Source organism: Salarias fasciatus, chromosome 13 (genome assembly GCF_902148845.1).
Source record: "Salarias fasciatus chromosome 13, fSalaFa1.1, whole genome shotgun sequence".
NCBI classification, from domain to species: Eukaryota; Metazoa; Chordata; class Actinopteri; order Blenniiformes; family Blenniidae; genus Salarias; species Salarias fasciatus.
In genome coordinates, this window is record NC_043757.1 from 28,632,410 (window position 1) to 28,657,366 (window position 24,957).

Below are 24,957 nucleotides of genomic sequence, written 5' to 3' on the forward strand. Positions count from 1 at the left end.
CATGTGCGGCGGCGGCGCTGCTCTCTGGACGACGGTGTATGGAGCGGGCTGAAGTGTGTGTGATATGTGCGTGAACAGTCGCAGCGGGATTAAAGGCCTCGCCCGGGTCCTATATAGTGGGCCATCTTTATATAAAAGAGAAAGAAAAGACGGGACGGTTCGCAGTCCCCTCTTACGTGTAAATGGTGATTTTAGAGAAAGTGGCGTGCTCTCTCATTTCAGCGGTAACGACGGCTCAATGGGCTATATGTTCATGAGGTGTGAAGTAGCAACATTTCCCATTAGGTTTGGAAAACTTTCTCCACCCCTCTTTTGCTACTTCAGCTGAAGTGCGGCGGTCCCCCGGCTTGGCATGCAGCAGCCGTGCGGGTCACCCCGCAGCCCGTTCAGCTGCCAGAGCCCTTTGTGTACAAAGATGTTAATTGGTCCTAATCCGCCACTAGAAGCTGTTTTGGTAGCCTGACCTCGCACCCTGAAGGACACCTTGGTGTGAAATACTAAAGAGCCCATTCAAGTGCCAGAGAAAAGAGGCACAGAGCATTCCAACACAATTCAATTTCCCAGCTGAAAGACGGGGGGCCGGAGGGGAGGGGGGGCGGTCGGAGCTGGGGGCGCCGACAATAAACCAGCGCTACAAAGCTGCTGTGATGAGCTGCCTCACAATTACGTCTTAGCCTCTACTTCAAGGGATTCCCACAGTCCCACTGGACACCCCAATGCTAATTACCTCAACACACACACACACACACACACACACACACACACACACACACACACACACACACACACACACACACACACACACACACACACACACACACACACACACACACACACACACACACACACACACACACACTAATTAGGGATGTCCCAATCAGTTTCAGCCATCCGATCCAATTGTGAAGTGTTGAACATCAGCTGATCCTGATACGTTCACACACCTGAGAAAAACTAACGGCAGTGAAGACCACAAGAAAGCATTGATGTCCAACTAAAACACACAGCGAACAGCGACAGAATCCATCCTGAAGAGACAGGAAGTGGATGGTCAGGCCGACGAGCCGCCCAGAAGCAGAAACCAGGAGAACACAGAGAAGCGTCAGGAATGTAGCAGCCCGGCGGCGAATTCTTCCCGGATGATGACTACTGTGTGCGTTTACTGTCTTCTGTGGAGTTAATAAATGCTGACAGCATAGACGGTATTTGTATCTGTATGTTTTTTTGGAAGTCATAATTTCACTTTGGAAAAAAAAAAAAAAACCTTTAGAAAAAAGGTAACGCTCGCGCAAATGGACAAAATGTTTGTATTTATTGTTTGTGATGAGTCTTTATCGCGGCGCCTGGTCATAATGTTGTGGCTGGCTGTGTGAATAAAGCTCCTGTTCCTGGTTAGAGTGAATCACCCTGAACTCAGAGTCACACGGCAACCAGCGAGAACAGGAACAGCTGGAGAGGAGAGCCCACTGCTGCCCTGCCCAGCGGCTTCAGGGCAGACTGAGCCTCAGTCACCTCAAAATAAAGGAACACGTTGCTGCAGCTTGACTTTATCTGCACACCACCAGGGCTGCCACGATTAGGAATTTTTGGAGACGATTAATTGTCAGACAAATCGCGATTGACGAATATATTGCTTGTTTTTTTCTTCTTTATATTCTTCTTTATATTCTACTATATTATAATTCGCTTTAGTGTGTTAGCGCTTCTCACCAGCGCTCCTTCCACATGGCTTCCTCCACGTCACCGGGCTCTCCCTTATCACTGAACTTTAAACCGAAATGCACCCACAGCGGTGCCCTGGCACCAGGGTCTCCTTGCCCTCCATGCTATGAGCCTAGCCTCGCTAACCGTCCAGCCGAGGCCAGAGGAAACGGCAGGGGGAGCGAGGCTGCTGCTGCTGCTGCTGCTGCTGCTGCTGCTGGCGCGTCACATTCTGCGTTTTATGCAACTTTGTGGGTAAAATACCGCATTGGCCCAAATATAAGACGATATTTTCTTCCAGGAATGGTTTTCTCAAAAATAGGGTGGTGCTCTGATGGAGGACTGGATGGAGCCAGAGTCCCGGGGAGCTGTCCTGCCTCTGCTCCATGCAGTGGCTCCGCCCCCCGTTAGGGGGAGCTAGTGAGCTGGACAGAGTGTCAGCCTGCAGCAGTGAGAGAAGAAGACTGAGCAGTGTGGCTGCTGCTGGTTTTTCTAAGCTTCATTTCAAACAGCATCCAGAATATCTGCCTGTCAGTACTCGAGTATACTTAGCTGATGTTCAGGATGGAGGCGGAACTGATACTTGTGAGTTTGTCAGTTTGAAGTTTCAGCGCAGATGCTAATTCCGTTAGCATGTCAACGGCGTTTCCATTAATAGTTAGCATTGAGCTAGCGGCTTTGATTTTAAATACTGACTTGTTGTTTTCAGACAGTGATGTATGTTGTGAAGCATCTTGTGTGTTTGTTCACTTCTATGTTTATCTGGTTGGTTTCAGTTTTACAGCCTTCAGGAGAAAGTAATAAAAGCTCAGAGCAGCTGAAACCTGCTGCTTCCTCTCTGAAGAACTGTTCTCTACAGGCCAGACTGAACCCAGCATCCAGGAGGCTGAATTATTCATGTTCATGAAGCTGAACAGAACTGGAGTTTGATGGTTATAAAGTTATTTACATCATTAATGCAGTTATTGAACCTTTGAGGCTCTTAATTGTTGCCTATTTTGAGAAAGAGAATATATTTTTTATTTAATACTGCAGTAGTATTTTTTTTATTTTGAATCACATGAAATGTTATCTTAGTTGTGAGTTTTTGAGTTTAAATAATTGTACAATAAAACGTTATTTATGAGAATCCTTATTGTCTTCAACATATTTCTATTTTCACAAAACGATATTAGAAAAAAACAGGGGTCGTCTTATAATCAGAGTCGTACTATATTCGGGCCAATACAGTAACTAATTCACTGTAATCGTGAATATTACAGTGAATATTATCGCAATTGGCGAATATTATAATAAATGAGACTGCCTGACATACCACACAATTCTAATTTAGGACAAAAAAAAAAAAACATACACAGAAAATTCTCTAAAAATGGCTCCATGAGCTGAAAATGTAATAAATGACAGCTGATGCTTTACGATTTGAAGAAGCGACATGCTTCACGGCTGCTGACTGACTGGATCTGCTGAAAACGCCTCTGGTGGTCCCAAACGCCCCCTGTGATCCCGGTCTGACCTCGAGAAAGACCCGGTCTGACCCGGAGACGGGCCCGGTCTGACCCGGAGACGGGCCCGGTCTGACCCGGAGACGGGCCCGGTCTGACCCGGAGACGGGCCCAGTCTGACCCGGTCTGACCCGGTCTGACCCAGAGACAGGCCCGGTCTGACCCGGAGACGGGCCCGGTCTGACCCGGAGACGGGCCCGGTCTGACCCGGTCTGACCCGGAGACGGGCCCGGTCTGACCCGGTCTGACCCGGAGACGGGCCCGGTCTGACCCGGTCTGACCCGGAGACGGGCCCGGTCTGACCCGGTCTGACCCGGAGACGGGCCCGGTCTGACCCGGTCTGACCCGGAGACGGGCCCGGTCTGACCCGGTCTGACCCGGAGACAGGCCCGGTCTGACCCGGTCTGACCCGGAGACGGGCCCGGTCCAGCAGTAACGCTGCCGTTTCCGGGCCGTAGCTGCTCTCTGTGGTCAAACAGTGACACCTAGTGGCCGCGGACTGTTTATTTCAACACTGGTCACAGTGTGGGACGACTGACTGCAGGGTTGGTGGTTGAATTCCCTGGTGACGGTGGAGTCCTCTAGCGGCTCGGGTCGGATGTTAAAACACCTGGTTCTAATCCGTCACGTCTCCGATCCACAGAAGGAACCATCAGCCGTCAGAACGCCGCCTGCTTCCTGTGAAAACAGGAACAATGCGCCGCCGGCACTTTAGAGCTCATCTGTCTTTGTCATCCAGGCTGAATGGAAACCTTCAAAACAGAAAAACACAGCAGAATGTGCTAAATGGAGGGAAAAAAAGAAGTAATACTAGCCATTATCAGGTCAAGACTTTCCAACAGGACATTTCCTCTTTTTTCTTCCTACTTTATTTGAGGAATGAAAAAAAGAGAGAAACACACACAGTTGAAATGTTTTGGATACAACAGGACAAATTCACATTTTTCCTCTGCAGGCAGCAGAAAGTGCTTTGTGCTTTCAACGAGAGAGAGAGAGAGAGAGAGAGAGAGAGAGAGCGCTCTGTACCGCTGAAGCGCAGCAGACAGATGAAGGCCAACTTGGGTATTTTGTTAACAAATGACAAACAACTTTCAGAATAAATAAAAGCGTTTTGAGCTGGCAGGGGGTCACACACAGCCGCCAGCCAATCAGGGCCGGCCTCGGCCCACCGCGGCACGGCGTGGCGCTGCAGCGGGCTTTTAACCCCACAGGTACCCGGCTACTCCAGCTGGAGCACCGGCGGGGGAATGGAACCGACGCTCTGCCCGTGGGCAGCGGGGTCGAGGGCGGAGGCCGTTTAGAGAGAGAGCCGTGGGAACCCGGCCGGCGCCGGGGACTCGGGCAGGGACCCCGGTCCCTCCGCTCTCATGTCCAGAGAACAGCCGTCCAACGTTCTACTGACGGAACGCACAAGGCGGCCGGCGGCGCCGGGCTCACGTGGACGGCGCCTGACCGGAAACTGACACTTCTCCAAAACGGGCAGGAAGTGAGGTGAGGCGAGGCGAGGCGGTCGGCCGGCGGACGCCACCGGTGTCTGTTCACGGCGACGGGAACGGTGTCAAATCCTTAGCCTACATCTGAACGCTGTGATGAGAAGAAAGGCAGACGCCCACGGCGCAGCCTCGCTCGCTCCTCTGACAGGCCCGCTGCTCGGGCCTAATTAGAATGTGGATTATAGAAGTGTTACAAAAATAACATTGATTTTATAGAAATGACTTTCCTCGTGACAGATGAGACATTTGTTTATCGTGACTACATTATTACCAATAATTAAATCCTCACAAAGAAGTATAGTGCCTTGCTCCATGTCTTTTCATAGCACTAAATGACAGAATGCACCACTAAAACAAAGGCGAGCCATTTCGTGGGCTAATAGCTTTTGTCGCATTTGACATGAGAGAGACAAAGGCCTCTTAAAAGAAAAGACTTGGTCTGATGAGGAATGTGGGGATTTGTTTATTTTCCTGCTTTTCAGACGCTGCTTCTCTCGCAGCTCCAGAGTGAAAACCCGCTCCACATCCTGATCTTACAGACTCTTGGATGTCTGGCGGCTCGCCGTGCGGCGCCGGCGTTAACCTCCCGGGGACGCCGGCTCACGCCTCCTCCACGTGACTAAACCCACCGATCAGGCTGCTTCACGTCTGTGTTTAAATCTCATTTCATGCTGCACTTCATCAATTCTGGACAGAAAATGAGACGGAAAGTGTTTGAAAGTGTCCAGAAAACACAGAATCACAGCGGAGCCGCTTCCAGGAATCTACTCCAACGGGTTTTAGATAGACTGTATGAAAGTAACCTTGGTCCATCGGTTCATGAGTGGCTGAGAGGAAAAAGGATTTATTCCTCCTGATTGACTGAAGGCCGTCCTCTTCCACAGGACGAGTCAGTGAGGACTGAGGATCAACGCCGTCCTGCAGCGTCCAGTCTGTCCTGACAGCAGCCACACCGGGCTGACGGCCCACTAAAAACAATGGTATAAACTCGTGTATGCCTGGACGGCAGACAAACCGATCCTGATCAGTCCTGGTGGAGCGGATCATGCAGCGTCCCGTGACGTGAGAACCAAGTCTGTCCGGGGGTTTCCAGGTCGTCCTCTCTGCAGCAGCCGTCCTCAGAGCCCAGCAGAGTTTATCTGATCAATAATGTCCCATCGTCTCCAGGAGACGCTGCTCAGAGAGCTCCTCCCCCGCCCGGCGCCACATCTCCGCCCCGCCTGCCGGTGTTTCAGATTAACTGGTGTCTGTGTTAACTTGTGACCAACAGATGTTGAAAACCCGACTGAAACTTGTAATGGTTCTAGTGAACGCCGGTTTACTACAGTTCCAGTAAATTTATCAGTTCAGAGTCTTCTGTGAGTCTGGTTTTAACATCTAGTGCTTCCAGCATGTGTCTACAGGAATCCGTCACTCGTTACCATGGGAACCAGTTAAATGAGAACACCAGGCGGTGGTAGTTTACCACCGAGCTCTTTCAACAACTGGCTCCATCTCTCCTCTCCAGGGTTTGTTCTCTCAGCGTTTTTATTACAAAGTGTTTCTCAGCCACGGTCCAGTTCTTCTGCTTCCTGCTTCCTGTCACATCATCACATCACTACGTACGAGGGAACCCATGGCTGAACCAACAATCCCCGGTTTAATCCGCTCCGTGTCTCATATAAACAACGCCTGACAGCGGATTATTGATCAGTGTAGACCACCTCGAACAATCGCATCAGAAATCTTTCTGAAGCGGATCCACTCAGTGTTTACCTTTAGCTAGCTAGCTACGCTCAGGTTAGTCTGACACGTTGAAGGCGCTCAAACATCTGCTTCACGTCAGGACGTTTCTGAAGATGTAGAGTGAATCTCACTAGGACCATGCTAAATGCTACATGCTAAATGCTAACGTCCAGAGTGCTGTGGGCATAAACGGCCTCCAGCTGCAGCCGAGTTGAAAAATGATGGTTGTTGAAGACTGAGATGAAAGGCTCCAGACGGACATATTTACACCACCTGTTGCTGAATATCTTTCTTTTTTTTTTTTTTTTAACACCGGTTAACTAGTTTTGAATAAACCTTTAATCCAGCTGATGGAGAACATCCGTCACACTGAAGCACTCATGAAAATATTTCCTCTTCTGGACTAAATCAAAAGGCCCGTTCACACCGCCAAATGATGTCTGCGTTTTTGTATCCGAATATAACTGAAAAACAACGGGGAACGCGTCAAAATCCCGGCGGCATGTCAGACGCGTTGTTACGGCGCGTTTTCACATCGCATCAGGGCGTTCTGGCGTCGGCGGCGCGGTTTTGCGGCCAACGCTGAAGCTGGGAAATCTGAACTTTTGACGCGGCGTTTTTGCGGCAAACCAATCAGAGAGCGTCTCCATGGTGACGTAGGTCAGGGGGCGGGGACCGGAAGAGATGCACTTACAACCAGCCCTCCTTCCCACCACAGACTCGCCGCGTGTCCTCGGGGGTCCGGCGTTGTTCAGTGTCGGACCTCAAAATTGACGCGCGTTCAACTTCTCACGTTTTTTGACGCGTTCGGTCTGAATAATTCACAGACATTAACCCCGTTCTTCTGCATGTCTCTGGGGCTCAGAAAGCCAGATCTGGAGGACAGGTTGTTGGGAGGAAGCAGTGCAGAGGCGAAGGCGGCGGGGCAGAGGGTCGCTGGAAGCACGGCTGGCTGAGCGATTCTTGAGATGATGGTCTGGCTGCAAATTGCAGCCTCGTCAGGAGAACGGACGGCTGCAGCCTGGTAATGTGTTTGATGAGAGAAGAGAGCCCGGCTCCTCCTGGAGACTAAATGAGAGAATTTGTGAAGCGGGATGTTTTTTTGGAAGGTTTTATCACGCGCTGCCTCGTGCGCTCGGCTCTCCGATGGCCTGAGCTCCATTAAGTCATTTCCTTCCCGTTTGCAGAGAGGCTTTTAGTCAGCGCTGCTTCTAGCACTGCTCAGAGGAACAGCTAAGTAGCCTCACCTGACTGGTTTCATGGTTCAAGTTCTGGTGTTGAAACACCTCAAAGTCCCAGTGAGACCTGGCGACACGGGGCCCGGCGGCGACACGGGGCCCGGCGGCGACACGGGGCTCAGAACAGCGGCAACATTTGGCGTTTTCAAGAATAGAACCAAAGTCTTGTTTTTAGTTTGACACCACTAACATTCAGTTCTGGGCTGTTCTCTCGGTTTGTCTTTTAAAAGCTATTTCTGCTCAGAGAAGCGTTGTGGAACAAACCTCAAGAGCCCTGAGTGTCAACAACTGAAATGTGACGACGCACAAACTGGAGGACATGAAGCACTTTAATTAAACTGTTGGTGAATTTTTCTGTTTTATGTTAATTCGTCAGTTTAAAGCTGAATCTGTGTCAAAGCTCCAGTTAAAAAAAGAAGAAGTGCAGCGGTGTTTGACTGTAATGTTTCCCTAAAAGGGGTCAGGATTTGGGGACCAGCGTCACACACCAGCGAGAAAGGCTGGTGAACATGCCAGAGCCTCTCCGACTGCTTCATTCACGTGCACTGTCAATAATACGCCTTCAATGCTTCATTTATCATCCCATTTTGACACCAAAAGGGTTAAAGTGGAGTAACAACACTTCCCAAAACACATTAGAAAAACTAAACCAACGTTTTCAAATGAAAGCTACCAAGCCAAGCTCCTGTCAAGAACATCCTGTTGAAGGATGAGGAGAGTGAACTGATTTCCAGTGGGAAGAGCTGAGAGGAGACACGTCCCAGCAGCAGCAGCAGCAGCAGCAGTCATGTGATCCGGTCACATGACAGATCCTCCATCTGTCACAGCCTGAGCGCCACAGCGGGCCTAAAGCGGCCCAAGACTGCCCAAAGGAGCCGAAAACTGCTAAACTCCACCGCCTAGCCGTGAAAACCACCGGAGGACGGCGACAGTTCAGCTTTAAACACCTTCCAGATCCTTCACACGGAGCCCCATTCATTCCCTCAGCTGATCACTGCGCACACGCACACGCACATACAGCTGGTACGCTCACATTTACCGGAGTCCCGCTGTACCGACACTTCACATCCACACACATTCAGACACGATTTGACAGCACGTATATCTAATACCAGTCATACTGGAGCTGCAGTGAGAAATGTTGGGAATCTGGGAAAGACGCAGCGTCTAGCTAGCAGCTGGTTAGCTTCGCTGTTTGACACCGACGACAAGGTGATTCCGCAAGGATACACACACATTACACACACCTTCAGACAGGAATGATCAGCTGTGTTTAAGCAGCGACAACACATTGTTATATAAATATAGCTCGCTGTTTGTCGTGTCTGGCCTGTTAGCTTGTGTAGCTAAAAGGACTGCATCACTACGGTGCGTTCAGGTCCGTAGGAAAACAGAAAAATCCATGTAAGCATGAAACTCCTGCTTCAGTGTTTGAACGGGACAGGTTATCACGGATCATCACTTCTTATCAGGAGTTATCACGAGAGAAATCTGAATACAAGACGTTCATTAATTCAAACGGAGGACTCCAAGCTAACTTTCTGGAATAAGACAGAAGCCACATCATGAGCAGCGTTAACAGAAACCACTTATTGGCCAAAACAAATATTTTTTCTACTTTTTAAGTTTGACCATGTTGATAAATAAAGATGAAAAAAATCGTTAAACTCTCAGATTACAGGCGTCACATGATAAACCCGTGACATGTCCCACCGTGCCTGTGTAAGTGAACGCACCACGGCTTCGCCTCGGCTAGCGGCTAGCAGCTAGAGTTAGCACGTACTCAGCCTGGGCTGGGAGATGTAATTCCTGGTCACGGCCTGGGTGTGGGTCCGCGCCGCGCCGGCCAGCCCGTTCACGTCCATCGCCCTGTTGGCCACCAGCGTCGCCATCGTGGAGCAGAGAGGAGCAGGTTTCTGAAGCGGGTCGGAGCTCAGCTAGCCGCGGCAGCAGGATGACAGCGGAGCGGGTCACGTGACTGCAGGGGGTGCGGGGACGCGCTCAAACGGGTGCGCGCAGGACCCGTGCAGCAGCGCGGGGACGCGCTGTCAGTGTGTCGATAAAGATAGTTTGAAGGAGCAGATTTTCATTGTCATTAAAGAATAGAGACGTTGCCAGGCCTCACAATTTCTTATCATTCAAATTTACTCAATCTGGCTCCTGCTGAGGGATATGAAGAAAAAAAAAACACTTACAAGTGTTCTTATTATTTATTCAGTGTATAAAATCTCTCATAACCAAGACAGAAAGGCAAAAAAAGCCTGTCAAAGTTTGATCAACATGTTTCTTTCAGTATCTCTCTTTAACGATCCGTAGCATGAAAATAACATTAAAATCTTGGGATTAAATAGTGATGGTGATAATGGTTCTTCCACTCAGACGCGACGCAGAACAGCACGGCAATGTGAAATAAGTCCACTAAAAAGTTTTCATTTTCTTCTCAGGGATTATTTCATGTTCAACAAAGTACCTTCATACTCTGTCTGATGGAAGCTAGAGAACTAGACCGTCTAGTGTCTGTATGAAAGACCATCCTGATGCACACACACACACACACACACACACACACACACACACACACACACACACACACACACACACACACACACGTCTTTGAACAGTAGTGCAAAGACCTGTCGTTCTGTGTTCCGCCGCTCTGACACCGCTGTGCACTGCTTGGCATCGCTCGCCCCCCCGTCTCCCCTCTTGCCGGTCTACCTCGCATCCAGTCTGGTGGGATTGCGGTCTGGGTGGTTTTCCTGGGGTCCAGTCTGGTCTGATCGGGTCCAGTCTGGTGGGATTGCGGTCTGGGTGGTCTTCCTCGGGTCCAGTCTGGTGGGATTGCGGTCTGGGTGGTCTTCCTCGGGTCCAGTGTGGTGGGATTGCGGTCTGGGTGGTCTTCCTGGGGTCCAGTGTGGTGGGATTGCGGTCTGGGTGGTCTTCCTGGGGTCCAGTCTGGTCTGATCAGGTCCAGTCTGGTGGGATTGCGGTCTGGGTGGTCTTCCTCGGGTCCAGTCTGGTGGGATTGCGGTCTGGGTGGTCTTCCTCGGGTCCAGTCTGGTGGGATTGCGGTGTGGGTGGTCTTCCTCGGGTCCAGTGTGGTGGGATTGCGGTCTGGGTGGTCTTCCTGGGGTCCAGTGTGGTGGGATTGCGGTCTGGGTGGTCTTCCTCGGGTCCAGTCTGGTGGGATTGTGGTCTGGGTGGTCTTCCTCGGGTCCAGTCCCCTGGAGCAGGAGTCCTGCTGGGAGCAGCTCAGCCCCACTCGTCCCTCTGACCTCCACTCTGGAGGTTTTGGCCGCAGGAGGCCGACGGTCTGAGCGTCCAGACCTCCTCCTCCACTTCCGGTTCAAATCCCTTCTTTTCCTCCTTTAAATATCAGAGACGCGTTCCCGTTAACAGTCTGCAGCCTTTAAGACCAGAGCAGCCCTCTTCAGGATTCTCCAGCAAGTGACTGAAATGTAGAGAAAGTAAAAACAGAAATAGTTCCCCTCCCAAAACTGAGGCCAGGAAGCTACCTTGCTGTCATTTTCAGAGATGTTTCTTCTCCCGTCTTGATGGGTTTTCCCAGCAGGTTAGCAGTTTGAGCAGTTTGAGCTGAACAAGCCATTTTTTGAAAACATTTAATTTCATTGTTTCTTTTAATCATTCTTCTGTTGTCTTTTCCCCTTCTTCATTTTTGTTTTCTCTTTTTTCCCTCCTTTCCTTTTGTCTTTATCTGAAAAAAAAGTTGGACTAACATTTTAATCTTCCTAGTTTTTTCCCTGTACAGCTGTCATTTGTCGCACATGGCTCTGCTCTGGCTGCTCTGCCTCATTTAGCTCTTTTGAGACCACTTTTGAAATAACAAAACCCAAATAGTTTATTTCTGCATGATGCTCCTGGAGCTGGAGGAGGCGCTGCAGAGGCGCTGCAGAGCCACGCTGGAGAACGCTGATGGTTCCTGAACCGTCAGTCTCCTCCCATGCAGGCCGCCGTTCTTTGGCTCAGTTTCATTTCCTTCTTTTTCTCCAAACCTTCTTTTCTTTTTTTTTGCAACACACTTTTTAATGTTTTCTTTCTGTCATGTTTTCCATTCAACAGATTGAAATGGAAGAAAAATAAATAGAAACAACAAAATGAAACGCAAAAAAACCCCAAAGAATTCACAACAACGAGCTGGTTCCGGCGGCCAGGCTCAGGCCGGGGCGAAGGGACACGTCAGCCTTCACAGCTGAACACTGTGGCGTCAAAAGACAAATCCCTGAAGTCCAGAAGTCCAGCTGGGCTGAAGCTCCGCTGCCCCGGGAGAAGCCCGTCTCCTCTACAGTGTTTTTGGTTTTTCAGATCAGTTGTTCATGAAAAGGTTTGGTTTTGTTGGTCCTCCAGGGCCTGAGGACCACGCTGCCCCCCATGAGCGGGGTTTCCCGAGCTGTCCGTCCTTCTGCCCTCCTGCTGACTCCTCTGGTTCTCTGTTCTCCCGTGTTCTGGATCAGCTGACAGTCCTGAACGTGTCCAGCACTGGTCAGTCTCGTTTCAGTCCAGTCTTTTCACACTGAGCCCAGGGACCTCTAGGAAAGGTCTTCTGTTCTGCATCTCTGCCGATGAAGCCAGGACCCGGTCATGTCCCACCTCAGGTCAGGGGTCAGGGGTCAGCGCTGGGCAGTCCTGGTCCTGGAGGGCCAGAGTCCTGCATGTTTTCAGTGTGGCCCTGGCTCCACCACAGCTCGGTTTAACGAACGTGTCCTGATGGAGCTCTGCAGAAACCCCGACAACAGCCAATCAGCTGGCAGCTGCCAAACGAGGACTCACTGAAACCTGCAGGGAGGAGGTCCTCCGGGACCAGGAGGGACCCGGAGGGACCAGGAGGGACCCGGAGGGACCGGGAATGACCAGGAGGGGCCAGGAGGGACCAGGAGGGACCTGGAGGGACCCGGAGGGGCCAGGAGGGACCAGGAGGGGCCAGGAGGGGCCAGGAGGGGCCAGGATTCCCCACCCCTGCACTAAGTGCTCACAAAGATGGAACTGCCTGGAGGACAGTAGATCAGTAGAGGCTGTGGAGCCTCTTCACTCACAGCTGGACGGTCCGTGGTGGACGGTGTGTCCAGGTCCACTGGGTGAACCGACTTCATCAGTCTGGGTGAACCCGACTTCAGACATCCGGCTGGACCCTTCTCCTGCCACGCCTCACTGCAGCTCACGCTGAACTCCTCAGGAGGAAGATGAACACGTCCTGGACTGGAGGACGCCTCGGCTGGCAGGAGGAAACGTTTCCCTGTGAATCACCTCATCTTTAAAATGCTCTCATGTTTCAGGACCAGCGTCCTCATGCGTCGACGTTTCACTTTTCATCCACACTGATTTTAGGCCTGATCCGATGGCGAAGACATCTGAGGGACTCGTCCCTCGGCTTCGTCCCCGGCCGCCACAGCAGAGTCTCAGACAGCCGGACGATGGACGCTCTCCGAGTTCTCTCACAGTTGGAACGTCAGCACTGGTCTCTGAGCGTGTCTGGATGGGACACAGCGCAACACATTTCCATACAGGATGAAGCACACACACACACACACACACACACACACACACACACACACACACACACACACACTCACAGCATCGTCTCACCTGAGTCATGAGAATCTCCCTGCAGTAATGACATTATGCTGAAACCTCGATCCGACTGAAACGATTAGAGCTTAAAAACAGCTGTTCTAATACCAGAGGTGTGTGTGTGTGTGTGTGTGTGTGTGTGTGTGACCCGCACACGCACACACACATACGAACACCACACACACACTCAGCCACCCAGCGTCCTGCCGAGCGTGCCGCTGACTGACAGGTAAAATGACATGATTACAGACATTTTCCCCTTAAAACCGCTGCTGTGCTGTGTGCCGCCGGCCCAGGCTCTGATCCATTCTCATCTGACGCAGCTCGTCCCGCACAATGGCTGCTAAGCGGCTGTTTGAAGATGGTTTTGAACCCGACCCCTGCGCCAGCGGCACAGCTGGTCACGTGGAGCCCGGCGCGGCTCTCTGACAGCAGAACAGCACTACAGGCTGGAGTGGAAAGCAGCGCCGAGCCGCCGCCGCCGCCGCCGCCGCCGCCAGCCCCCAGAGAGCTCATCCAAACGTTTCAGGCCGCATGCAAAAAATAGCAGATTAATGCAAGTGAAGGGCTCCTGCCTACAGGAGCAGCGCCCTCGCTTTAGAAAGCCCAGTTTCCCCCGTGAGTCCTTCAGGAGGGGTCCACAGGGTTACCGCTTGCCTCACATCCCCGGCTCGGCTGCTGGTCTGGCTGCTGGAGCGGCGAAATCCAGCTGGGAGGATGAGTAACGTCAGGACGGGTGCTTCAGGGACGGAGGACAAGAAAACCCTCTTCATGTCCTGGTTTTCTGTTTCAGCCGCTCATCTAATGTAAAGTAATGAACAGGAAACCGGCTGCACGATCAGCTGATCTCTACAGCTTCATCAAACCCCGGCTGAACGCAGTCACTTCTCTGGGCTCACAGGGGAAAGGCCTTGCTGAGATGTGTGTGTGTGTGTGTGTGTGTGTGTGTGTGTGTGTGTGTGTGTGTGTGTGTGTGTGTCCTGTGATGGAGCTCTCTTGCTCCACCACCGCTGCAGGCCCTGCAGGCTGGATCGCTACTAAACTCCGCCTCATACATTCTTTGTTAGTTTACTGTAATTTAGCTTTAGCATTTAGGTTATATTTTTCTTTTGAGTGGCGCCAAACGTCATGAACCGCTCATGGCTGTATGTTCGGTAAGCTTTGACGTTTTCTGCGCAAGAACAGGTAAGGAAAAAGAAAAAGAGATTTACAAAAACGACAGAAACAGAGGCCTGATGTGGAGAGTTTGTAGCCGCTGCGTCCATGCTCGCCGCCATCGCACAAGATTAGCTCTTCCAAGAGGAGCTTATTGCATAAAGCTGCTCTTGATAACATGGCTTCCTACTTTATTTTATTCATCTTGAGTTCTGATACATGGTACTGCTGGAGCTGGCAGGGGGGCAGAAAGACAGGAAGAGAGACCGAGACAGAAGGAGACGAACAAGCAAACAAAAGCAGTGAAGAGAAGGAAGAGAGCATAGATTTGACAGTGTTTAAAGGAATACTCCGGAGATTTTGGACCCTCGCCCTATCCCTATCATTGACAAAGTTCGACAAGCACATAAATACAATTTTTGTGTCTCTGCGTCCAGTGGCTGGTTCTCAGCTTTTAGCATCGTAGTTAGCTTAGCTCAATTGCTGGAAGTCAATAGGGAACAGAGCCGGACTCTTTTAAAATGTTTTATAACCATTGGGATTTACTTCACGTGCTAATACGCCGTCCCCTGGACCACTGGAAGGAGGATTTTGTCCAATTCGTCAGTTCGGCTCTGTTCCCTATTGACTTCCAGAAATTGAGCTAAGCTAACTACGATGCTAACAGCTGCGAACCAGCCACTGGACGCAGAGACACAAGAAAGGTATTTATGAGCTTGTCTAACTTTGTCAATGATAGGGAAAGGGCGTGGGTCCAAAATCTTCAGAGCATTCCTTTAAATAATATCGAGGCTCCAGACGACCGGCTGCTGCACCTGCATTCAGACATGACAGAGGGCGTCCTACGGACTGTTGCTGGAGAATATAGCTGGTAGTGAACTGGGACGAGCAAACTGAGGATCCAGGTATCAAATTACACAACAGCATCAGCAGAGACCTGATCCAGATAATCTAACAGAACACAAGACAACAAGGTGACCGAGTCCACCTGCAGAATATGAAGAGCGATTAAAGATCAGCGTGATCATGCAAATGTGACAGTGATCATGCAAATTAGGAATCTGTTAGATCTGCTGGGTCAACTGGGACTGTTAGCTCTGATGGAAATGTTAGATTTGCTGGATCTGCTAAAACTGTTGATCTGATGGATCACCTGGATGTGTTAGATCTACTGGAGCTGCTGGATATGTTAGATCTGATTCATCTGCTCCATCAGCAGGATTTGCTGCACTATTTGGATCTGCTGGATCTACTGGATCTGTTGGATGAACCTTTAGAGCTCTTCTGTCTGTCCTGAAGATTTAGGGAAGGTTTCTCTGAAAGTGGAAAATAAAAGCCGGAGTGATGGCCATGAGATCCTCTCTGCTCCTGCTCATCGTGCCCCACTTCTCCTCTCTTCTCAGCTGTAAATGCCTTGCTTCAGACCGACAGAATGTATATTTATTTCAATCATTTATCGATTCCTGCTCAGGAGAAACACCAAGAGACGTCACTGGGGCACTCTTGTATATTGAGGTCAGTGTTACTGTGGATTGTATCAGGATGACGAATGTCTTGAGATATGCCTTAAAACCTGAAGCGTCACAGGAGGGATTTGTTATTTTTAGAATGGACTTTATTGACTTATGTTTTCGAGTTGATTTGATTTGAGTTGCTGCAGACCTCACAGACTGATAGAAAATTAGATTTCACTCTGATCATTTTTTTCTCTCATGAATATTTTTTACTGATTGAAACGTGCCTCTGCCTTTGTGACTTTGAGAAGAAAAGCCTTTTTCACTCCGAGAGAGAAGTTCAAGGGCCTTTCTGGATAAAAAGAGCCTTTCCAACGTCAAACAATGCGCTGGTCTCCACAGAGAAGTTTTTGGACAGGATGAAGAGAAGGTGTGATGTGGATGTCAGAGCGCCTTGAACCAGCAGGTTGTGATGCCAAACACAACGAGCCGGCCTCGGTGCTGAAAGGCCCGGAGAGCTGGTGGTGTTCGGGAAAGGCGGAGACTTTCAGAGGTGGCAGGAGAGCGGCAGGTGGAGACGAGGACAGAGGACAAAGCAGAACGTCAGCAGGAAGAGCTGGCGACTGGAGAGCTCCAGGGCGCTCGGCTTCGCTGTATGACCAGGGGATCGGAAACAGCCACAAAATACCAGGGGGGTTTGTTGTTTTTTTCTTGTATTCCAAAAGTGTTTCAGTATGTTTTCCTTCCACCTTCACCTTCCCTGTCAGGACAAATGACAGCTTCATGAACCTGCATCCAACCCTGGTGTGCCAGGCTCAGATACAGTCCTCTTCCAGGTACATCCTCATCGCTGGTACTTCCTCATATCATACTACCACCAGGGCGAAATCCAGCCTCCCGCAAGAGCAGTGCTGGCTGCACGCCTCTGCTCGACCTCCTCAGACCAGGTCCAGATCATCTGCTGCTCCTCAGACCAGGTCCAGATCATCTGCTGCTCCTCAGTCCAGGTCCAGATCATCTGCTGCTCTTCAGTCCAGGTCCAGATCATCTGCTGCTCCTCAGTCCACCACCCACATAGCAAAATTAGTCTGGCCCAGTAGTGGCCCACACTTCTCACTTACACTTGGCCCACATACCGCAATGAATTACGGCACTTGGGAGGGCCACCTCTGGTTGCCACACATTGCCCATGATTGTGCCATGTCTCAGCCACCTATTTAGCCATACGTGGCCCTGTCCTGGCCCAGTGTTGGGCGAGGTAAGTTTTAGTTTTTCTCCCAGACGTCAACCACCTGTATGACCACAGCTGGCCCGAAGGAGGACCAGACAAGTTTCAGAACTGGTTCCAGATGTCAGCCTCAACTAAACCGTAACCGGGCCACTTCTTTCATACACTCACTTGCCGTATTTGGCCCAGAAAACAAAATGCTCCAACAATGACAGTTTCAAATATTTATTTATTGATACAATTACAATATCATCTTAAAACAGTATATAAAATTAACAAGTTTAATACTATACATTTTTAAAAGCAAAGCAAAAGTTTTATACAACATACATCCCACACTGAATACAAATGCCCCCCAAAAGTGAGATATGTAGTTGAAAACAGTAATGAAGCAGCAGAAATAAAGTTTGGGGTAAGTGGAAAACTTGTGAAGGACTGGACAAAGCGGAAGTTACTCTTACTGAAATGAATACAACAGAACAATTCGATGTAGTATAGTGTATAGTGGTAGTATAGAGTATAGTGGATGTTGAGCACATACAGAAGTCCAAACAGCATAGCAGTGAGTAGTCCTTGATGCCATGCAGGATGATCTGATCCTCCTGCACCACAGCCAGCTCCGTCAGATCCTCCCCTTCTGGTATTCTGAGGATTCCCACGTTCAGTCCCCTCGTCATGTCGTCCTCCATATCTGTGGGCTCCTCAAAGATAAAAAGAAAAACAAAAAAAGCACTGTTAGAGTTTTTACTTGTCTGCAAGTTCCAAAAAAGACATTTAACTCTAAAGTCCACTGGTTTGCTCCTGCTAAATCCATGTTGTCTCACATGGGTTTGGAGAGACTTTTGAGACTTGAAAAAACACACAATCACTGTAAATGCAAAGGAGAGCTAAACTTCTTCCATCATGACCATGGCTGGTTCTGTAGTGTTCAAGTGTTCTTCTGGGTTTCCCGTGACAGAAGTGCAAAACTTACCTGTCCATCTCATCCAAGACGCAGCCAGGTGGAGCAAATACGATGACCTACAACAGAAAATCTCATATTAGTACAGTGACAATGGTTACAGTACACTCAACAATCATAACTGTTTTGATTTTCTAGAGGCGTGCACATACACTTGCCTACTAATGCACTGATAATATAGTTTTTGTGTCAAATTCAACAATTTGCAGGATTTAAAAGCTGAAAAATATTTTAGGTGGGCTGAGGGCAGCATCATTGTGCTGTATATTCCTCAACTAAATTGAAGACTTGGATCTTTAATTTAATAAAAATAGTGAACACCATTTCCACTTAAAACTGAAAAATGCTTGTTTTTGAATTAGCCTTTTAATGTCAGAAACATGCATGGAATCTGTTCTGACAGATGTACAAGATTGACAGATTTAATCCTCCTGCACCCCCACCCGCGTGCCCCACGTGACCCCCCCATCCGCGCACTCCTCTCCGTGCACACCCCGAGCACACAAACCGACAGTCTGCCACGCCATCTCCCCCGCACCCACAAACGTCGTCAAACGTTGTCTGCTTTAATTCAACTGGCGTTTTCACGGTGCAGTCTGCACAGAGCAGACTGGATTCCTGTCATTCACTGGGACAAGTTGTGAATTGACATGTTTAAAAACACAGAGTGTCCCGCTCGTTGTCTTGAGAAGCTCCAGTTAGCATAGCTAAAAGTTAGCTAAAAGTCTCACGTTTAGCCTTCGAATAACTTAACAATTTAAAGGCAAGAAAAAACCTCTGGGTAGTATTCATATCACTCGGTGACTTACCTTTTCTGAATATGTGAGCGTGACTGAACCCAGACTGAAGGAATACGTCGCGTGCAGCTGCAGAAACTGGCGGACTGCAGAACCGCCGGGGCTGTTTGAATGCACGTTCAACGTGCTGACGTCATCAGAGATGTCCAATGAGGAAAAGTATCATCGGTTCAAATTCCTAATTCCACTGGAATCGTTTTAATAAGTTTGGAAAGTTTTCTTTAGTGAACACAACATAAACATAACATCTTGAGTTATCACAACTGTTTCAATAATTTGAAGTCCTGCTGACTAAAATTCTTAATTTATCATGACTAATTGGTAGAATTATTTTTAACGGTGTACAATTTTAAAAGAAGAAATTTATATAAGGACCAAGCAAGTAAAACTTGTTTATGGAAGTTTGAAAGATGAACAGGATTTTTTTCAATGTTATAGTTACACTCTAGAGGAAATTTTAGGCCTCCAACCAGATAGCATGGCTAGAAATAAAAATCCACATTTTTTCACAACAGTTTGACACATTTAATCTTAAATTTTTTGTTTAGAGTATCGAAGTCTATGAAGTTGAGTCCTTCATTCTCATATGTATTCACGACAACAGGTTTTTTCCAAAAATATTTAAAAAGCATCTTATCCATGCACTAGATGGTTTTATGATCAACATATAAAAAAGGGCTGCGTAGGTGAGTCTCGAGACTCCCTCTGCTTTTGATTTAAGTATTCTTGATTTTCAATGATGCTGTGGCTAATGCTTCACTTTATAAAATAGTCATGAATGTTGTACTTTTTTCAGATTTAAGTTTGAATAGCAAAAAATATATTATAATCAAATAGTAGGCTACAGCAGTAACAAATCTGTAATTTTGAAGTTATATGTATTATGTATGCTATATGCTAGAATGAAAATAAGTGGTTTTAATGATAGTAAATGGGCCCAAAATCTTCTCCAGGAAAAAGTGTGATTTTTATTTGTCTATGATGTTATTGAAATGTCAACATACATTAAAAACAATTAAAATCTTTGTCAGATTTCACAGAATGAACGACATGAATGAGAGCACAAATAAATTGATCAGCCTCTAGAAGTAGGCCAAAAATATTGTGCATTAAGAGAGGCCAATCAAAGTTAATGGTATTTCACACCTGAAATTTAAGTTTTATTGCATTTGGTACAAACAATATCAGTCATTGCGAGCTTATCTTTACATGAAGAACAGACCCGGGCCGCATGTGGCCCACAGTTCAAATTTGATATGTGGGCCACATACTAAACTTAACATCTGGCCCACATCTTTTTTTCCACCTTAAAGTGATGCCAACTGAATGCCACCTGTGGCCCACCGCTCTTTTTTGACACGTGGGCCACATATTAAACTCAACATCTGGCCCACATTCGGTTTGCCACCTTAAATACGGCACCACCTCCGCCACATCTGGGCCATGTTTGGTTCACATGCTGCATGCCAGTGCCGACCGAATGCCACCTGTGCCAGCTTCCAGCCAGATGTGGCCCAAGTGTCTCTGCTATGTGGGCAGGTCCAGATCAGGTTGAGGTTCTGGTGCTGTCAGCTCACGGGGGACTTTGGGACCAGCTGATCAGCTCTCCTGCTCTCCACTGTGGACTGAGTGTAATGCAGTTGACCTGATGAAGGGAAGGAGTGGACCTGGACCTGGACCTGTCAGACCGGGACGTTGAGGGCTGTGTGGAGATGGTGGGACGGCACTGAGAGCAGCGTCTCTGCAGCAACAACTGGCCACGGATCTGGAAACGGGATCGTTTCTTTCAGACCATTCCTTCACAAGTTGTGTACTCTGCAGTTTTTTGCGAGTTGACATGATTGAGGTCCGACTCACACGGCACGCTTCATTTTCAGCTTTCATTTCAGGAGTTTTCTGTTTACATGCAAATGTTCTCAAAACGGTGTCTCTTTTACATGAAGACGTCAGAAACGATCTTCTGGTTAGCATGTGAGACAAGGAGTTGTTTTACACACACACACACACACACACACACACACACACACACACACACACACACACACACACACACACACACACACACACACACACACACACACACACACACACACACACACACACACACACACACACACACACACACACACACACACACTATGGACAACATGGAGAACAACACTCTGAGACAGGAGGGACCAACGACGACCAGACTGAGTTGTGAGTGAAAATAGAACAGGAAGGGACAGAACCGGTGGGACTGCGTTAAAATCAACGGCGTGAACACAATTGCTATTTTTAGTAACAAGTAATCTAATTACTTTTCCCAGTGTTACAATGCCGTTACTGTTACTGAGGAGCGGTTTCCTCCATCGCGCCTGTGGAAGTGAAGACATGATGGAGTGTGGTGGTGAGGCGGATTTTTAAAGAACCCTGATAATCGTGAGTTAAATGAATCTACTCCGGAGGGAACAAACGCAGTTTCAACGTCTCAGCCTCAGTCTGAGTCAAATGTTCGACATTACAGGTGAAAGAAGGAGGTTCTGAAGATGAAACCGCTGAGATACGAAGACCGGGCTGCAGGGATCGATTAACCAACGCAGTATGAAGCCATTACTTTGTCCCGCCTATTAGTGAATAAAGCAGAACTGTAATTGGTAATTGGGTTTTGTGTCATGGAGGTTTTTCCTGATTGGATGCTTCATAAGTGTTTGTTAAAAGCCTAAAAGGTTGTTAAGATAACGCAGTTACAAGAAGACCTCGGTAAATGGAAGCAAGAGACGGACTGAAGCTGAGCGGAGGACAAAGTGTTTCTTCACTGAAGCGAAGCCAGAGTCCACAGTGCTGCATGGCCGCCGCTGCACCGCGCAGCCACAGCTGAGCTGCATCCAGGTGTTTTTAAAGGCTTCGTACTGAGTGCTCATATTACGATGAGGCTGCTCTGTCTGCTGTGACACACAGACGCTGATATGCTATGTGACACCTTCATGCATCAGGAAACGAGCAAACTCCATCACACAGAGGCTGATATGACACGAGTCTGAAAGATGGCAACAGTGCTGGGGTGTGTTTGCAATCATTAATGGGGGAAAGCAGGCATGTGGTCCAGATTACTGGTTCAGATGTAAATTAGATGTCAATCAAGTGTTAATTGAGTGTTAATTAGCTGTAAATCAGGAGTTAATTCGATGCAGCTCAGGTGTAAATCAGGTGTGAATTAGATGTAAATAAGGATTTAAACAGAGGTAGATCAGGTGTAAATAAGGTGCTAATCAGGTGTAAACTATGTGTTATTAGCTGTAAATCAGATATAATCTGGTGTAAATAAGGTGTAAATAAGCTTTCAATCAGATTTTATTAAGATGTCGATCAAGTGTTGATCAGGTGTAAATTCAGCTGTAAATCAGGTGTAAATCAGGTTTTAATCAGCTGTAAACTATGTGTCATTAACTGTAAATCAGATGTCAATCAGGTGTGAATCAGGTTTAAATTAAAGGTAAATCAGGTGTCAGTCAGGTGTGAATCAGGTTTAAGTTAAAGGTAAATCAGGTGTCAGTCAGGTGTCGTTCAGCTGTAAATCATGTGTGAACTAGATGTCAATGGTTTGTTGGTAGGGTGTAAATCAGGTTCGAACCTGGTGTTAATGAGCTGTAAATCAGGTGGTAATCAGTGATCAATCAGCTGTCAGTTGGATGTGAACCAGCTGTGCCCCCAGCAGACATGCTGTTGTGACAGATATTTCAGCAGGTTCACTTTTGGACCTATTTTCAAGAACTCTGGTTATTTTTATTGCAACTTTTCTCTTTTGTTTTTTTCTTTTTTCTCTGGTGTGTGTCTTTCTGACAGACAGTGCAGTGTTGTTCTGATTGTTAAAGGTCCAGGTAAATTCCCGTTCTCGTGGTTTTCAGCAGTAATCTGTGTGAGACTTGTTCATCTTGAACAGAATAGAGAAGGGAAGTGGAGGCGGCTGTCGGACGGCCCGGTCTGGCAGCAGCCGGCGCCGCCGTGGACAGGAAGTGGAGCAGAGAGGGCCGGTTCTCAGCAGAGCGTCCAGTCTGAACAGAGTCCAGAGGGAAGACGCTGAGCGGCTGCTGAGGCAGCCTGGTTTGAGGCGGTGGACAGTTCGAGTGCTTGGACTGATTCACGCCGTTCTGGATTCAGCCGCTGTATTTTACATTCTTCCTCCGCCGGAATCCTTTCAGGGAACAGAACGCTGCTGCATTTCCTGGAAGAGAGTCTCAGGAACCCTGCATGCCCGGCCGTTGGTTGCAGGACGAGTGTTTCCTTTGAGGCCTCGCTGCTCTTTCTTCCTCTGATCACCTGATGAGACGAAACACTCGGCCATCAGCAGCGGCTGCTGCAGAACCGGCGTTTGAATGCTCCTTTAAGAACAGGATAAAGCGAGCGAGAGACAGGATGTCCCCTTTCTTCCTCCTCCTAAGACCCCAGCTTAAACACTGGAGCATGTGATTGGAGAAATGTGTTGGTGGTCTTCTGCAGTGACACCGCTGTGTGTCGACCCCCACCTCCAGAAGAAGGAGAAAAAAACACTTACAAAACCCTCCCGACCTTCTTCTAATTGGACCTGGAGTGAAGGGAGAGAATAAGTGTGTGTGTGTGTGTGTGTGTGTGTGTGTGTGTGTGTGTGTGTGTGTGTGTGTGTGTGTGTGTGTGGGAGGGGCCTTTTCTCTGTTTGGCTGAGGGAGATTCCCAGGACTCGGCGGGGAGGACTGCTGCTTTCTGGATCACAAAAGAGCTGCAGTTCTCGTCTTTCTGCACGTTTCCACTGTGATTACCGTGCACATCAAACACACAACTGCAGAGAGCAGCGGCGCGGCGGCGGCGGCACGGCGGCACGGCGGCGGCTCCACGCCGCACAGCTTCAGATTTTAATGCTTATGAGTTCAAGTTAAAGTGAGGAATGAATAAAAGGCAGATTAACACAACATGTTTCCACTGAGTGTCCTCACCGCCCTGCGTCCTCACAACCAGCCGCTGCGCTTCACACACACACACACACACACACACACACACACGCACACACACACACGCAGCGTCGGCCTCACGCTCGTCTCTGAACTTGTGTGCTGCAGGTGGAACACGCCGGCCCGAGCGGCGGCGGCGGCGGCGGCGGCGGCTCAAAGCGTCCTGCTCTCTGGTTCCCGTTCACCTCAAAATATATTTATTACACAAAGAAACACTGAAGCTGCAGCGGCTGTGCAGCGCGACGCCTGATTCACCTGAATTCACGGGGAATTCAGAGTATTTCTGTCAGAATGCTGCCGGCGAGTAAAATAAGGAGGAGACAGAATCCAACAAACGGGCCTTGGATGTGCATTCAGGTATTCATTAGTGGTTTAAACAACTTGCCTGAAAGGCTAAATCCATCTGAAAACCAACACCTAATGATCCGAGACGCCGCTTCACACACTCACTGCTGTGATTTTGATCAAATCTCAGTTCAGCTTTAAGAATTCATCAGACGTCTCTTCCTCTTTTAATTCAGCAGAGTTCCAGATTTAGCAAAGGTTACGTTTTCCACACGAGCTGCAAATAACGATTACTGATGACGATTACTATCTGCAGCAGTAACAAACCAGCTTTATGCAGCGCTCTAATTCCTCTCTGTATTCATTAATGTTTAGTCTGGGTTTTATTCTGCCGGATCTCAGATTAAGTCTAATGTCAGCCGATCGGAGACGGAGTGTGAGGAGGCCCGGACGGGCTGATCTGTGGGTCCACGTGTGAAGACAAGCGGCTGGTTCGAAACGCGCTGACTGATTGTGAGGGTGAGCGCCACGGCGGCGGCGTTCAGGGGTTTCACCAGGCGGTCTGTCCTGCTCGCCGTCTCAGCTCGTCAGTCCGCCTCCCGGTGCGGATCCTCGGACCTTCGGCAGAGTCGCTGCCCGGCCGGAGCGTGTTTAGTGTTTTCAGTGGAGTCGGTATCGTCCCGGACCAGCCGGACGCGTGGCGAGCGCGAGGCGAGCGAGGGACAGACGGCACACGGCAGGCCGGGCGTGAGAGGTAAAACAGTCATGAAATTTATCACAACTTGGTTCAGAGTAGCAACATGTAGGAAAGGAAATGAAAAAACAGGCTTGTCTTTGTCTGTAGCCATATACATCATATATATGC

General features: G+C 48.8%; 1 protein-coding gene across 2 annotated transcripts in view; it reads right to left on the minus strand.

The window, feature by feature from the left end:
* Positions 1-9,651, minus strand: part of atp6v1ba (ATPase, H+ transporting, lysosomal, V1 subunit B, member a) — a 38,203-nt gene extending 28,552 nt beyond the window's left edge. For both annotated transcript variants that reach the window (XR_003932639.1, XM_030106516.1), the window contains exon 1: positions 9,446-9,651. Coding sequence is in view for 1 of the 2 variants with exons in the window: in XM_030106516.1 (XP_029962376.1) it covers positions 9,446-9,554 (109 nt within the window). In the remaining variant the exon portion in view is untranslated. The remainder of the gene's footprint in view (positions 1-9,445) is intronic.
* Positions 9,652-24,957: the final 15,306 nt, after the last annotated feature.